The sequence below is a fragment of the Phaethon aethereus genome, assembly GCF_964289735.1.
Source record: "Phaethon aethereus genome assembly, chromosome: 1".
Taxonomy (NCBI): Eukaryota; Metazoa; Chordata; class Aves; order Phaethontiformes; family Phaethontidae; genus Phaethon; species Phaethon aethereus.
In genome coordinates this window covers 173,026,206-173,042,929 of record NC_138575.1, presented here as the reverse complement: position 1 = coordinate 173,042,929, position 16,724 = coordinate 173,026,206, and the positions used below count along the sequence as shown (strand labels likewise).

Sequence of the window (16,724 nt, the reverse complement as noted above, 5' to 3'; positions counted from 1 at the left end):
GGTGGAAGAGAGGAATAACTGGTCTCATGAAGTAAAAAAAGAAGTTTAAACTTTACAGAACTGTGAATACAGGAGGTCTGCCTGAAAATTGCTGTTCTTTATAGTTATTAGAGTTCTGGGTATTATTGTTAATGGTTTTGTTTTGGGGAGAGCTGCATTTTTAAAAGGAACTCCTTTCCACTTTTTCATTCAAATTGCATTCTGAAATGTTGTGTGTAAATTCTCCATCCTTTGGTTTGGTCAAAGTCTGATGGTCTGGATTACAGGGGCCTTGAGTTTTTCTAATAAACAAGTTCTTACGTTCTCTAGTTTGACAGTATTTTCTTACATAATGGTAACCTTTCTGTGTGATAATATGCAATATGTTAGCTGTATCTTTGTTGTGCATGCATGGATCTTTCACCCGTTTTGAGCTAGCTTTATGAGTTTTTCTAAATCTCTCTGTCTTGTATTTTATGCTTTTATAGTCAACATTGTTTTATGAAGTGATGACTTACCATACAGTATATATCATGCTATATTCTTGCAGATTCTAAGATTAATAGAGAAAGGTCCTTAACTGAAAATTCAGAAAATTAGAAAAAATCGTAACACCACATACACATTTCAAATAGTTTAAGTTGTATTCAAAACTAAAAATAAGTTTAGATTTCAATTCTAGTGTTCACTGAAAGATACACATTTTCAGTTGTTAGATACAGGTTTGAATCCTTGGCTTAACTTGAACATGGTGTGGTACATCACAGACCTGAGCATAAATGGAATCTGTACGTTAAAAGTGTGACAGAAATTTAGACATAACTTCATTCTTATGCTAAAATTTGGCTACTAGGAAAACATTCGCATGCATTTAAACATGTAAAACAACATTTCTCAACTTTGAATCTCATATCTACATCCCAACTTTTTGTAGGCATGTGCTACAAGTAGTGTTAAGAATCAGTAAGCACACACATTTCTCCTCCTGTTTCCTCTTTCAGGTTTTCTTTAACAAAGAAACAAAAACCAGTTGGCACAAGTAATCTGAACTCATTTCCACTGCAGCAAGTACATCCCATGGCCTGCTACAATTAAACACCACAGCATGTTTTCTTACACCCACTTTCTGAATATATGATCCTAACTAGTAATGCTAAACGCTTTTACCTCTAGTAATGTTTTTTTAAAGAGCCTGTAGTCTGCCAGAGAATAAGCAGTGTCTACTGCCCTATATTAAACAAGGAAAACTGCTCTGGTAATCCTGCTTCAATAAACAGTATTTAATATACAGGCAAAGATGGAAGAATTCTCTTGCTAGAGCTCTACATGTTCTTCAGAGAATGACCTAGATACTTCCAAAAGCTAACGACCAGAGAAAAGCTTCAAAAAGGAAAGTAACAGCCAATCAAATATTTTGTTCAATTGTAGGAGCAAAAGTTCACAGCTGCAACAAACCTCCCTGAAAAGTTGAAAATCTCTCTTTCAAAATCCTTTGTTTCTGATCTCATCTGGTTTTGCAGTCATTATTTGAAATTACTTATTAATTATTATTAATTGAATAATAAATTTCAATTATTTGAAATTACCATTTGAAATAAAGAAAATGAAGCAGAAGAGGAAAGCTGAAGTTGTTACAAGTAAATTTAAGCCTTAAATATATGTTTGGGTTTTTTAAAAATAATGAATGTTTAAGCAGAGGAAAGTAATTTGGAGGACTCACTTCTCTGTACTGTTTTTTGGGTTTTTTTTAATTGCATACTTTGCAAGTCATTAAACACCACTCAATCCATTTCCAATACTCAGATTTACATATTTTAAAACATAAAATACTAAATAGGTTCTGAGAACCCACTCTAATTTTTATAATCAAGATGCAATTACAGGCATCAGCCCTAACTTACAAATTCAGTGAATGTTGAATATGTATTAAAGCTGTCTGAAAAAAAACGTTACTGGCACAGCGGTACATACAAACCCCCTTATTAACAACAGAGCTTATACTGACTTAGGAAGACTTTGCCAAAATAGCTAAAAGTAAATCAACAAGGCAGATAAGCTAAACCACTACCTTTGTACATAAATACTGCGTAAGAACCATTTTAGAAGATACTGAATAGGAGCATACCTCATTCATCTCTCTCAAGCCTTAAGAGAAAATAAACATGAGCTTTGAGTATGGTGCGCTGAGGACGTATTTTGCCAGGTTAGTGCCTTTGAATGTGTGTTTAAGCATCAGTACAAAAATACTTATTAAAATGAAAGACAAAAGATGCTATTTATTTGAGTATTTTTAATGTAAAAGGTATCAAAAGGGAAGGCAGATCTGAAAAACTCTGCCGGACTGAATATTCCGCTAACAACTGAGAACTTTGGGCATGTCTCCCCAACAGGGCCCTAAACTCTCCACCAGGTTGACACTTAATAGGAGTCCTAGTAGCCTTATATTAAAATACTCACACCAACAGCAGTAAAAACAAAACACTAAACACAACAAACAACAAAAAACCAAACCCCTGATGAATCACTAAACCAAAGAGAAAGAAATGCAAGGATTAAAATATGGCAAGCAGACTCAAGAATGACAGCTGTGAAATTGATAAGAATATACCTGAAAATTTCACGTATTTAAATAGCTTATTAATGTTGCCTATCCTAATTCAGTCTGACTTCCTTGAATAACATTTTCTAACATGACAAAGCACTGAATAAGTAAAGATGCATATTCTAAGTATACTACATATATATCAAGCTGAAGCCTTTTAAAGTATTAACTAATCAGCTTGAGGAAAGGTGTGAAATATCTAAACCCAGGTACTTTCCCCTCAGAAAAACCCACATCTCCAGTGCTATTAAGTTTCTCATGCTGCAATTCTTCATTTAAGTCAGTTCTTAGTAAGTAAAGTAACCACTTTGAACTGCAGTCTTAAAAAAGTAGTAATTTCTGGTAATGATTTTAATAGTAGTATCTACAGTATTTGGTGCAGACATGGTACTATGGTACTGTAGTAAACACTATAGAAATCAGTTTAACATGAGGACAATCCTTTATTTTACGAAAAATCTCACTGGCATGGCAAAACAAACTGCTGCTTAAATTTTAGTTGAGACAACAACTCAACCATTACACAGAAAATGAATGTGACTTTTTTTTAAGCTTTTCAGCAATATATCTTAATTCACATTTTTTTACATGCCTTTACTATATATAAAAAAAAAAAAATCTAGTATTCCAAAGTCTACCCTCTGGTGAAAAATGTTTGGCAAATGTATGCAAATTCTCAGAGGGAGATATACATAAGTAGTGTTTAACTATAGCGAACATAACCTTTTTACCATCTGGGAGGAAAAAAAAAATTCTCATGCTGAAGCTGTCAAAAGTGTAATCTGACAGTTTTCGCAAAACGAACATGGTTACTCACTTAGGGGAAAAAGTGTGCTTGGGGTAGGAAGAGGAGTGAGGACAGAAAAGAAACTTCTATAAAGTTTCCTTTTAACAAAAACGCTACTTACTCATTTCAGATATATTTCATTGCCTTTATTTCAAGCCAAGACCCTCAATTAGGCTTCATTTTGGACACAGCTAGTGTGCACACACTACTTTTTTAAAACGGTAAAATAAACTATGAGGTGTTTTTTTCTCCTTCATTTTTTAAAATTAATGTACAGACCAAAAAGGTGCTGCAAGTCCCAAAACTAGTTCCTTGACAAATTTAAACTACCACAATACATTGAAACTGCAAAAGCATGTCTGAAGTCCTCCAGGCAGTGAATGGTCTTTCTGTAAAGGAAATAACATGTAGGTGGATGTTATTTGTCATATTCTCATCACAAGAATTTACAACCTAAATTTCAGAGTCTAGTTTTGTTGCCTGAAGATTAATATTCATACTTCTCTGGAATACCGCTCAGTTCTTGACATTAACCAAGGTGGACATAGTTATGTTTGAAGGCTGAGAAGACATGCTTCGTACTTGCAGGGCTGAGTGAGTGCAGAAAAACACACATTGCATATTGGGCAGAACAGCTAGCCTAATTTAGGCAGTTGTACCATTCTGTTGAGCTGCTACTAAAAAAAGATCTATAAAAAGCTACAGTGTTCAATAAGTAAAATGAATGACAGACTCATTCAGCAAGATCCAACTTCTATCTTGAGACGCTACTGTAGATGAGAAGGATCATTCCTGTAATTCTCACTTTCATTAACTCTTTAACAGTACTTGAAGTAATAGAAATACATCAAGGAACACAACAGCCTCCAATACTGTTACATAAATTACTACTGTCATTACAATAGTTCTAGATTGTCATGATACCCAGATCTGACAGTTTCATGCAGCTGCGACCAATAACTGGCAGCTTAAAATGCCACCTCTAGATTCAAGATGCTCTCATGACACAGAACAGCTGTCACTTGCTGGCTGTCCAACACACATTCAATGCAGAAAGTAAAAATCGTCATAGTGTCTCTATGACCTACAATGCAGCTGAGGGGTTCCATTTTGCTGCTGATGTTCAGTGTAAGAACAAGAAAGGTTTCCTGTAGCAGCAATATTTTTCTCCTCTTTATTTTCTGCTTTCAACTACACCTTATATCAGTATTTTAATCCTATCATAGTATTTTTACACAGAAGATTAGCAATATCTGCATTCTAAGTTAGGAACCTCAATTTCTCAAAGACAGCAGCTCTCCACGAGTCAGGTGAACAAACTATCATTTTTTGTAAGAGATGCAGAAGAGTAACTTCACTAGTGTTGAGACAGACATACCAATGATGTGTATTTGTGCTTTATTTATCTTAGTTATAAAGAGCTTAATGTAAAGTGTTAACAGAGTAAGTGAAAAGAAAAGAAACATCTATTGCTTTTGAACTTCTGAGGAAGTTTTATGGGAAACAACAGTGAAACCTCCTGGTGGGCCGATGGTGTTGTTAGCAGGATGGTGTGCCAGATACATGTGGAAAGGAATGCTGAAGTTTTTCATTTTAACTTATTTCAACTCTTTCACTATCTTGGCTTATTAGCAGATTCCTTACACCATTGTTAAACTTTTTTTATTCACTATCTTAAGTAACTGGGTGAAGATCACTAACCAGTAACCTATTAACAATTTAAGCAAAGATACAAACAGACAAAAAATATGATATTTATCAAAGAAAGGTTGAAAAGCATGACAAACAAAAAATAGAACATGAAGGCATAACTGAATGCCAGAACATAGTTTGCGATAAAATATTCCAATGATAAATATACTCAAAATATTCTTCGATCAATTTGTATTTTACTCCCTCTGACATAAGTACTTACAACACCATGATCACTTACAAAATTAACTAATGCAAAAAACCTTTCTGCTTTAATAGGGTATGCATAAATACTGCATAAACATTGTTTTATGTATTTTTTCATCTTCCTTGCAAGTCTCATTTAGTACATGAACAAACCTTCATAAAAATGTAAACACAGCAAAGTGGAAAAAATTAGATATGGGAATAATCAAGTTGTAAGTAAAATTCAGTGCGCCAGTGGAGGATTTTAATTAAATTTATTTTTACACAAAGTAATTAAAAACAAGAAAATTTTCCACTGTAAAGAATTAGGGCAAGGGGGAGAACATTACAACGTTTTACAACGCAAAAGGGTGAGTACAGCATTAGTACAAAAGAGCTAATTTTTTCACAGGTAGAGATTCAAACAAATTCAAGACAAAAATGAAAAAGAAATCCCTACTTGGAACTTTGCCAAGCCAGATCCTGATATTCCAGCAAGGATTATATACACAGCTTACATAGGATCTGGAATGGACTTGCAGAAAAGAAATCCATCACAATAGACACGGCTCAGCTAAGGCCTTGTTAGTACAGAAATTAGAAGTGATAGACATAAGGTTATATTCCAAGTTTAGAATTTCTTTCAAACACTTTACAAGACAAGAAAAAGTGTGTAACACGAGAAACTAAGCATACTGCTGTCTGCAAGCAACAAAGATGACTGTTGACAAATGCCTTCTTCACAGAGCTGACTGGAGTTGAACATATGAGATACTTCTAGTCAAAAACAGAGAAGCCACAGCACAAAAAAACCTCTTACCACTTTGTTTACACTGGTAGTACATTTACATAGATGTATCCATAATAGTTCTGTGTGCCTATTCAGTAATTCTCTGTATACCAGACTGAGCTGCTCAAAGAGTTATTTCCAAAACCACAAAAGCAGCCTCTCTTTGGAGAACTGTAGAAAGTTACTGGAGAACTACCAGCCTCAAGCATAGCTGGACTATGTAAATGCTCCAGCATGGTAACATTTGCAGTTTCCACCTTACTGCAACACCACCAAATTTAGATAACAAGTGTTTGTATGGAGGATCACCAAGGCTTTGCCAAAGGCATTAGAGCAGTCCAAAACAACCAACCAACCCCAACAACCCATCACAAACAAACAAAAAATTCCAAAACTCAAATCCTCCATCATCCCTCTCCTTCAAACATTCTTGCCTATGAACAGTGTTTCCCCGAGGCACCATGTGAAAGCAACCCAACAACCAAACCATGTCCAGTCCATACAACTGTAACACTCACATGTTTCATTACACTGAAAAGTTAGCATTCTTGCTAATGCTTTAAAATAGTTTAAAGATAAAACATCATGATAAAATGAAACAATCTTTATGGATATTGCCATCTTCTAGGTCTGAAACATGTTTCAGAAGCATACATGTTATGGCCTTTGGAACAAACTATACATGCTGATTAAAAACTGCTAGCTACTTGGAAACAGGCAACTTGGAAAATAACACATTTTTAACTACTCAGGTCTAGGTAACTAGCACATATAGACCTATACACATGTGTATAAAATTTATTTATACATCTTCCTCAATGCACTTCTTTCCTAAAAACTACTGAGACAATACCTCCATGATGATCTAATACAGCGGTGTCTTCCTTAGTCTAGTTAGGAAATTCAGCTGCCTGTCTTGCAGCTAAAGGTTTCTGAAAGGGTCACGAGAGAAAAAACAGTTGGCACGTTTTTTTGTTTCATTAAAAGGAAAAGACAAGTCAAAAATTCTTTTCAGGCTACGGTAACACCTCCACACGACCAGCACTTAGGGCCTCATTGTAGTAGTACTGCACCTAGAAGTAACTGCACACTAAAATTTTTATACAGCCAGAAGCTATGGCTATAGGTACACATTTCAGATAGCTAAGATCAGAAGAAGCTCCAAGAGTATTTGACTCTAAGAAATGACAACACTTCTCCACTAATTCCAACATTTATTGGAATAATGCAGTTATATTGCACACTGCACAAAACTGAATGACAGTTGAATTTAACTGTCCCTGCTGGCTTGTTTCCTCCCAAAACTAAAAATCCAGAGAACTCAACATCCTCCAGGTCATCAATTCAATACCCCAAGACACAGTTTTCCAGCATGAGAACCACATTTGAACTGCTCACACACCACATTTAAGAGAAGCATGTTGGTCCTTTTAGTGCTCAAAAGCAGAAAATTGCACTGATCACAAAAGCTGAAAATCCCATTTCACCCTTTAACTGCTGACTATTACTAGCAGATATCACAGTTCAACTTCAGAGAGAGACGGAAAAAAATGAGTTTGTTACCAGGATAAGAAGTTACCAGGATAAGAAGACTGCTCTAATGCCTTTAGCAAATGAATGGACCTTGAGGGGAAAGACTGAGGAACCACACCGACGTCCTGCTAAATAGTATCTGGCAAACTTTTGACACTGTTTATATTGTGAATAGGAGACCTTCATTATTCACTGGTTAAAGTTAAATATCAGTTCCTGATGCATAATAGCCAAGAAAGAGCAGAAATATAAATGAATTTTGGATACAGACCTGCAAAATCAAAAGAACCTAATGTTTTAATTCAATAAAAGGATTTAAGTCAACTAAAGCCCTCTTGTAAATGCCACTAGCAGACTTCCAGTTTCAGATTTAATGTAATTGAAAAATGCTCCTTGTAAACTGTTTGAAGCTAGCATACCAATCTCCAGCTGCTGACCAACTGCGAGGTAAGTTTGTATGATTTATCATTTCAAATTACCAACATGTATTTTGGGAATTACAAGATTTTCCAAAGTTAAATATTGCCTGTTCCAAGCTTCTTGACCAGCATACTCTATATACCGATATCAAACTACTGATTGCCATTAACAGAATATTCATGCAAGAACGTATCCAGAGACTAACAGGGAGCATTCTACACCAGAGGACTAGTTGGGTCTATTACCACAGAACACAACGTGCTCTGTTATTCTAATATTAACTTATATTGACTCAAGAAAAAGATTGATTCACCTTCCCAAAACTACGCCTTTACAAGAAAATGATGCATTTTTTTCGCAAATAAAAAAACCCAGAACTCCTACCATAGTCTTAAGGGTGAAACCCCTTCTATAAAGGCACTCAGTGTAATTTGCTGCAGGCCTAATTCAAAGTCCGCTGAAATTAAGTTCAAGACTCATCTATTTCAGTGTGGTTTGGATTAGGCTTTGGAGGAAAAAAAGGGCACCACACCCCCTCTCCCCCAAAACACAAGTGAAGCTCTCCTAAAGACATCCCAGCATTTTATAACTTTTTCAAGTTATTTCAGCATAAGCCATACAAACTATACATGTACATAGATATATGGAAGCCATAAAGCAGACTTCCGTTTATTTCGGTTTTTCCCCATTTGTTAGCATCAGAGTAAAACTAACAGTGGCCAAACATCTCAGAAGAAAAGTTAATAGCAGAATTAATTTTTAAGTTCTAGTTCTATTGACTCAAATCAAGGTCCATCAATTCAATTCAGACATGTTAAAATGGTGTGTTTCAGAATGACAAGTCAAGTGGATGCTTTGATCTAAAACGTCTATAGACGCCATACGTCCAGAAGACAAAACCTTTAAAACCAAGCTCACATCTACAGTTTCACTAAAATAAATTCCGCTAAAATGCAGAGAAGGAAGACATGGACTATTTGCAGAAGAGCCCCAATTACTCACATGAATGTTATGCTTAGCAGCCAAGCAGGTATTCACAAATAGGCAAATTATTCTCTGGGGCTCCTACTCCCAAGTGCTCTACTGATGCAATTTTTATTCGGGGGAAGGGAAATAAGAGCATAAAATATTCGAAAGGACTGAGAACGACGTGCGATGAACCTATAGAAAACGCTACTGTGAAGCGCCCAAGATCCTGGAAAACACCTCCATGGCGCCCGAGCTCTCTCCGAGAAGGTCACTGGACAGGGAGGCAGGCCGTGGTTGTTCGCCTGGCCCCTGCGGGGGCCGAGCGCGGGGAACAGCGAGCCGCACAGGCAGACACGCTCCCTTCCGCTCGCCCTGGGCTACAAAGGGAAAGCCGACGGCGGTCGCTAGGGGGGGGAAGCTGCATCCTCCGGAGAAAGACGGTCCTACCGCCAGCTGCGGACGGCACCCGGAGAGCGGGGGCACGACGCAGCCCCGCGCAGGGCCCCCCCAGAAGATGGCCGGGAAAAGAAGGGCGCCGGGAGGGCATCTCCCGGGATGCCCTCACGGGCCTCTTCGGCCTCGCATTTCCCTCCCCTAAGGATCCCCGTCTTTTCCAAGAGAAGGTTGACTTTGGAGGGGGCAGGGGGAAGAGAGGAAAGGTCGCAACTACTCACATGGGCTCCAAGGTTTTGCTGAGCCAGGATTTTAGCGCCTCGAAGTTTTCTATGATCATTTTAACCACCATCCAGAGCGGCCCGGGCCTCCCGCCTCCCCGGCAGCAGCAGCAGCAACAAGGGCGGCGGGGTCCGCGCCGCCCCGCCGGCCGCGAGTCCGGCTCCCGCCTCGCCTCCCCTCACCCGCCGGAGCTGCGGCCGCCTCCCGGTTCGGCAGAGACCGCCTGGCAGGGGCCGGAGGCCCAGCGCCACGAAGGGGGCGGAACCAGCCGAGCGGCGGCTGCTCCCCGCGGGCCCCGCTCTCGCCGCTCCTTGGCCGGGGAGTACGGTCCAACCACTCCGAAGTTCCCCCCGCCTCAGCGGCGGGCGGAAGGCAGCGCAGCCAACAGGCCCGACGAGCGGCGGGCCCCAAGCGCGGCTCCGAAACGTACCGCCCCCCCACCCCGCTCCCCTCAGCCGCAGAGCCAGACGGAGCGAGAGAGCAGGTAAGATGGCGGCGCCCCGCTGTCGCGAGAATAAGGAGTCTCGCGAGGACGGGAGGCGCGCGGGGGCTGCCGGGAGGCGGGGCCTGGAGGGGTGGGACGGGGACGGGGGACGGCAGCGGCAGCACTGGGCTGCGATCTGTGGCAGCCATCGGCGTGGCCCGGGTGGAGCAGCGGAGAGCGGCCTGTCGCAGCCCTGCTCTAGAGGGACGAGCGGTCCCCCGGGTAGTCGGGATTGCGCTGCATGAAGGAAACGCGCGCGGCAGAAGCAGGAAGGGAGGCACAGCTAGTGCTCCCTCTCCCGTGGTGTGAACTCCCGTAAATGTTTGCAACCGACAGAAAAAAAAAAAATCTTTTTTTTTTTCTTTCAAAAAAGTCAGAGTGAAAAATCTCTCTGAAAGGATGCGAGTTGACAGCAAAGTCCTGTGTCTTCCCGACGTCGCGGTGGGATGGGGCGCTGCAGTGTGCCGGCGGGTGCTGACAACGGCCTGTGCATGGGGGTTCCCCAGCTGATTCAGGCCCCACAAGTGGGCCTGATGGAGGAGCTGAGCCCACACAGCTGCTCAGTCACCCCCAGAGGCAATGGTGATGGGGACGCATGGACTGGCTGCATGAAAACCGGTGCCCACCAGTGCAGGGGCCTTCTCATGTACTGCTGCTTTTGCCAGTAACCTGGATTAACCAAGTGATGAAAGAAAACATTCGCAGTGAATTTATCTCAGTCAGTTTGGTGGGCTTCCAAAAGGTGTCTCACCTGAGCTTCCAAGTGAGACGTTTTGCACAGTGAGTGAACAGAGGCAAGTATTTCAAAGGAATCATTCACCCTGCCTTTCTCGGGGCAGAGTGGATGACTCTTGAGCTGCCTGCCTAATTTTCTCAGAGAGGAACTTTAGGTAATTGGGTTAGATTAGACGGGAACTGTGGTCTTGGCTGGCCTGTCAATTCATAAATTCAGCATCCCAAAGCCCTACTTTTGTCACATAGAGTCAGGACAGGGTCTCTAGAGAGCAGGGGTGAAGGCAGGAAGACGTGTTTGGATATAAGGGAGATGCCTGCCTGTTGTCCTGGCACAGGAACTCTTTCAAGAACCATGCCCAGCTTCATCCTGCCCATGGAAACCCACCACAGACCGCTAATGCTTACTTCTGTGTGAAAAAGTTCAACTTTACTTCGCTGCATCTGTAACGGAGCAAGGGTCATTGGCAATGATGACCCTTATTTACAATTTTTCATGCCACTGAGAAGCACTTGACCTCAACAGGGAGACTGTCAAGAAATCCAGTATCTGAGACAGCTAAATAAGAGATGGAGGAGGTTGAGGCTGCCTGCACATGGTTATTTGTGACTTGATTATCGTCCTTGAATGTTTGTTGAAAACTGCAGACTGTAGCAAGCCAACCAAATAAACTGCCAGCTTAGTAGGTACTTCAGTGAGGACTTCTCAATTACAAGATACTTCAGTTTCCTTGCATAGTGGAGAGCACATTCAGTCAGTAGACAGGAAATCACCAGAGCCTGAAATTATCTGGAGACTGTTCTGTAGACATCTAAAAAGTCCCTGGCTCACAGTCACCAACTTGTAAGTTAACTCCCCTTGAACATGTAAAAAGGGCCACTAAGCTTGGGATTCTGATGGGTCTTTGAAGGGACAGGCACATAGAAATTAGGCATTGTGATAAGAATCTATATTTGGTTTTGGATCTGGCTCTTAATCCTTTGAAAAAGCCAGTGTCTAGTGGAAATAATTCAGGCAAGCACTGTGTCAGTCCACTCTCATCTTTGTAACTACCTTTGATCCTTGAATATACAATGGCCAGCAAGAAAACACAGCCTCTAAGGCTTCCCCACATAAAATGTATAGATGGATCATGGTAGGAACTTCTCTGTGGTTGACATTTCATTTTCTAAACTGCTTTCCAGCCATTCAGAAGCACAGTGCTGTAAGTAAATGAAATTTGTGATCAGCAAAAGGATTTAATGAATACATTATGTGCACTGGATAAGACTTGTATGCATGTGGCAATTTTTGAACATAACTGTTTTGATAGAAGTATGCTGTTATTACACTTCTGTGGCGATAATCAGAGTAACTATAATAAATAAATAAACAGATAAATAAAAGCTGCTGACATTCCCAGTTCTAGAGTTTGCAGACTTGAAATCTTAAGGCCTTATGAAGATTTAGATCCCACATCTTCAGAAGTAACTGCAGTGTTCTGTAGCATCTTTCAGGCAATTTTAATTTCATTTCATGTCAGGAATTAAAGGAATACAAAATAAAACTATTTATTAGATCTGAGGAAGCCATTTCCTCTGAAATATTAAGTGACTTCTCTACATAAAGTAGTTTCTATTTAAGACACAACATCTTTAGCTTCTTAATAACAATTTTAAAAAGACCAAATAAGGAATAGTTTTTACTTAAATCAAACTTAGTCACACGTGAAATCAGTACTTCAACTGAAAAAGTCCTGAAGATAATGTTTCATTTAATGCAACATAATAGAGAATCTGTGCAAAGGGTCAAAGTAATTATTAACTTCTACAATGTAATGTTTCTGTGAGACAAGTAAGTTTCTATTTGTCCTGTAGTTGTTCAATGTAAAATTCATGAACTGTCCAAGGCAGAATAAAACATACCATAAATTTCATCCCTACCTGTACAAGTAAAGCCCTGAAGAAGGTAACAAGGAAAAAATTGAATCTTTGAAAAGACTGGAAAGCAACAAAAGAAAATTGAACAGTCTGTCCTTTGGTTTCAATAATCTAACACCTTCATTTTAAAAAATCAGTTCCTGTTGCTAAATGGTAGTGATATTCTGTATCATGTATATGATCTATGGATACCAAACATTTAATAGGAACTAAATAATAGAAATCTCAAAAATATGAAAATAGACATCTATGTTCTGTAGATTAATACAAAAAGTACGTTTTAACATCAATAATCTTAAAATATAAATAAATTGTTATGTTAATAAAGTAATGCAAATCTAATTCCCTTACTTATTCATGCATCAGAATTACAGATTCCTAATGTCTTATAAAAAGCCCTTTTGTCTTATAAAAACTTTGTGAAGTTCTTCAGAGTAGCATAGATGTTTTCCTATATAATAACTCCCAAAGTTCATAGGTTTGGTGTGTGCTTAGTTTGCAGTAGTCTTATCTAACTGAATTTAGTGACCTTTGACGTCTAAAAATAATGAGTTGTGTTTATTCATGTTTTTATTGTTTCACGTACGCACCTGAGAGCTGAATGTTGCCAGCCAAGACAGAGATATCAATCCTTCCTGAGATTTCTGAGATTTTATTTCTGCTAACGCCTCTCCAAAGCCATTGGACTTGTGCTTATAAACAATATTTGACAATGTTGTCAAAGGTTGTAAAGCTGCAATTTTTAAGTGTTAAAAATTTTTCTTTGAAACCTGACATTTTCTTAAATGTCCATAGATCTCTTTTTAAGTCAGATTTGCCTCTCTAATTTTTTAATACAAAAAGTAGCTGTAGAATAGAATAACTTTTGGGCACATCCATCTTTTGCCAAACCTATCCTACCTCCATCAGTCAGTGTTTATTTCATACAGAAAAAAGGTTAATTATTATTCTTTTTTATTTGTTTGTGTGTTTGTTTTTTGGATTTGTTATAAGTGAGTTTAATTTTTTTGAAGCTGCCAGGCTGGTCTATGGCATTATGAAATTCTTCATTCTATCCTTCTAACACTTCACCTTTTTCACTAGGAAAATGCAATTGCACTTGCAATTGAATTTAAACATTCATCTCTGATCATAGATTTTCTACTAGTGTTAAATGTGATTCCTGTTTTGCATAACAGATATAATCCACCAGTTCCAGAACTGGGGCCCCTAGTGTTTCCCAGAAAAAGCATTTAAGCATCACAGGCCTCAGATGTATCTGAGTGGATGATCTGGAGATCAAGGGTTCCTTGCAGCATACCACGGCCCTTAGCATCAGAGCACAGGCTAAAACAGCAGGGCTGAGGAAATTGCATGGCAACCAGATAGCTTGGTGGAACAAAAGCATTTCTGTATGTTGTTCAGATTTTTACTTTGTACTTTCATTGAGTTTTGAGTTTTGCATTTTGTTGTCAGTTGCTATTTAGGTATGGATAGATTAACATCTGTACATTTGTAGAGGTCCTGCCTTTGTTCTGTTTAGAAGCGGTTGAATGATATTCCTCCTGATACTCCTTGTCAACTCTACAGTGTGTTTCATCTCAGGAGGCATCAGTATGAAGTTTGAGGATAATGTCACAGAATGGATCCAGACCTGAAGACACCCCCTTCCATACTTCAAAAATAGCAAATGTCTGTCAGGTCCTGAGCTTCTGAAAACTAAGGCACTTCTGCCCTTCCCCATAAATACACCTACTAGTGCTTCAACAGAGCAGCAGGTCAGCTCCGTATTACAGTCAAGTAGACTGCCTCAAAAGGATCAATGTTTATATGAATGCTTAGTCCTTTGCTTTTTACTGTTGACTCCTGCATAGTAAACTGAATCAAACTGCACCATTGCCACTTAAAAACTGGGGCCTGGAAAAGCTCTCAGAGCAGATGGTCTTTAAGATCTGAATGTCTTCCTTTAATCTTGAAACCACAAAAATTTAATCATGAAATATGCTGTAGACATTAGACAACTTTTCATGACCATGGTCTTTCCATACAATAGACCTAAGCCATGGGATTGTGTATCTCTCCTGCTTCTGTTGCTTCAAGAAGAACATAGGTGATGTAGCTTGAGAAAAGGGCTCTATGTGGCCTTGCTTGAGCAGGAAGGTTGGACCAGAGGACCCTTCCAACCTCAACCATCCTGTGGTTCTATGAAAGGCTTTTGTCAGAGTGTCCCAAAGCCACAGGTGTTCGTGGTATTTGTAGATGGTGCATGTAGCCTTTAGCCTGAGATTGCAAGTCACAGAATTGCGCATTGCTTTTTTTGAACTGACATTAACAGTTGTTGAACAGGTTTTCTTGAAAGTCAAGGTCAGAACAAGTTGTTACAGTCAAAAGTCAAATCTACGAACTCTGTGGGTTTTATTATTGTTTAAATATAGAGACATTACCAGTAGTGGATATTTAACAATATACATCACACTTCCGAAGTCATACTATGCTAAGTCTATATTGTATATCTCTAAATGGCCTTGTGTTTTAAAAAATAAAATGGGTCAGTTTTGTAATACAAGATGCTTGTGTTGTGGAACGTTGTTAGCTTGTACTAACGCGGGGACAGCTTGTTGTGTAGTTGCTCATTAACTTGTGCTCATGTGGGGACAGGGTTGCTCCACTTTGCCAATGGCAGCAAAATTAAGCTTAGCCCCTGCTTGTGCCTATGGGAAGGATGACTGGGAAAGGGCCCAGGGTATAATTAATACCTCATCTTCTTCCCAAAATGCGGTAGAGCAGGAAAGACATAGCTCATAATTCTGCCCCTATGACACCAACCAGCAGAGCTTCACCATCCAGAAATCTTCATACTGCAGTCAGCGAGTACTAACTGTGTCATTCTGGTCTGTGCCAGTAAACGATTACGGAGCAGAGCCACACCTGGGTTTGTGCCTGTGCACGGGGATAAGCGGCTGCACATGTTCGCCAATTCCCTCGGGCAAACCATTGTGATGGAGGCAGCCACGAGGCACCTGTGCCTTGCAGGGACATGGTGGCTCCATGAGCCTGGCCAAAGTTGGAGGCTGCTGTGACGCTGATGATGGCATTGCAGTCTCGGCTTTCGTGTCATGAAGCACATGCTCTGTGTGTCCGATTTACATCTGGGGAAGAGAGGCTGGCTTCCTCGTAATTAAGTAGGTCCATCTCAAATGTTATTTCCAAACTCCTGTCTACTGTGTGTCTTATACACCAGATAATGCTCTGCCATAAGCCTATGGTTTTGGGCCACATTGCACAGCACGTGGGCCATTGACTCCTGGAGTGGCAGGTTTTGAGCTGGTGCTGTCTTGTGTATTTTGCTATGCAAATCCTATGCAGAAATCACAGAATCATTAAGGTTGGAAAAGACCAACCTTAAGTCCAACCATCAACCCAACACCACCATGCCCACTGAAAAAGTGCTGTCGTCCGTTGTGCAAGGCATTGTTATATTTTTCAACTGTTAGATCTTGGAAAAAATTTTCAGGAAGTTTGGAAATAAAATATTTTTTTAACCATTTTAATTTCTGTTTGAAGCAACTTTTATTTTTTCTCTTTAAGGAAGGTGAAAAGTACTGTGCTTTACGTTTTTGTTCTTTCTGTGTGTGCAGGTCTCAGCCCTGATGTCAGCATTGTTAGGGTTTGCTTAGGTCAATGCTGCTGCAGAGCCAGAAGAGGGAGCACAGACATTGTTTCTTCTTGGTCATGCTGTAGAGGCAACTTGGATTATTTTGCAGAGGAAAATCACTAAATATATTTTTAGAGGAGGTATTGTAGAATACTTTTTTCTTTTTTTAAAAAATATTTTAAAATAAGATTTAATGAAGGAAAAATTAAGAACTGGATATTTTCATCGATTGTTATCAAACAAAAAACCTGTAATTTTCTGAATGGCTGGTATAGTATTTCAATATTTTTAACACCTTTTACAGAGTATTTTTGCATTTGC

The 16,724-nt window shown here is 39.6% G+C and overlaps 1 protein-coding gene across 4 annotated transcripts in view; it reads right to left on the bottom strand.

Moving 5' to 3' along the window:
* Positions 1-9,703, bottom strand: part of RBM26 (RNA binding motif protein 26) — a gene marked incomplete at both ends in the record, with an annotated part of 57,697 nt that extends 47,994 nt beyond the window's left edge. For all 4 annotated transcript variants that reach the window (XM_082012086.1, XM_082012087.1, XM_082012088.1 and 1 more), the window contains one exon: positions 9,633-9,703. In XM_082012086.1, coding sequence (XP_081868212.1) covers positions 9,633-9,703 — 71 coding nt within the window. The remainder of the gene's footprint in view (positions 1-9,632) is intronic.
* Between the last annotated feature and the right edge of the window lie 7,021 nt (positions 9,704-16,724).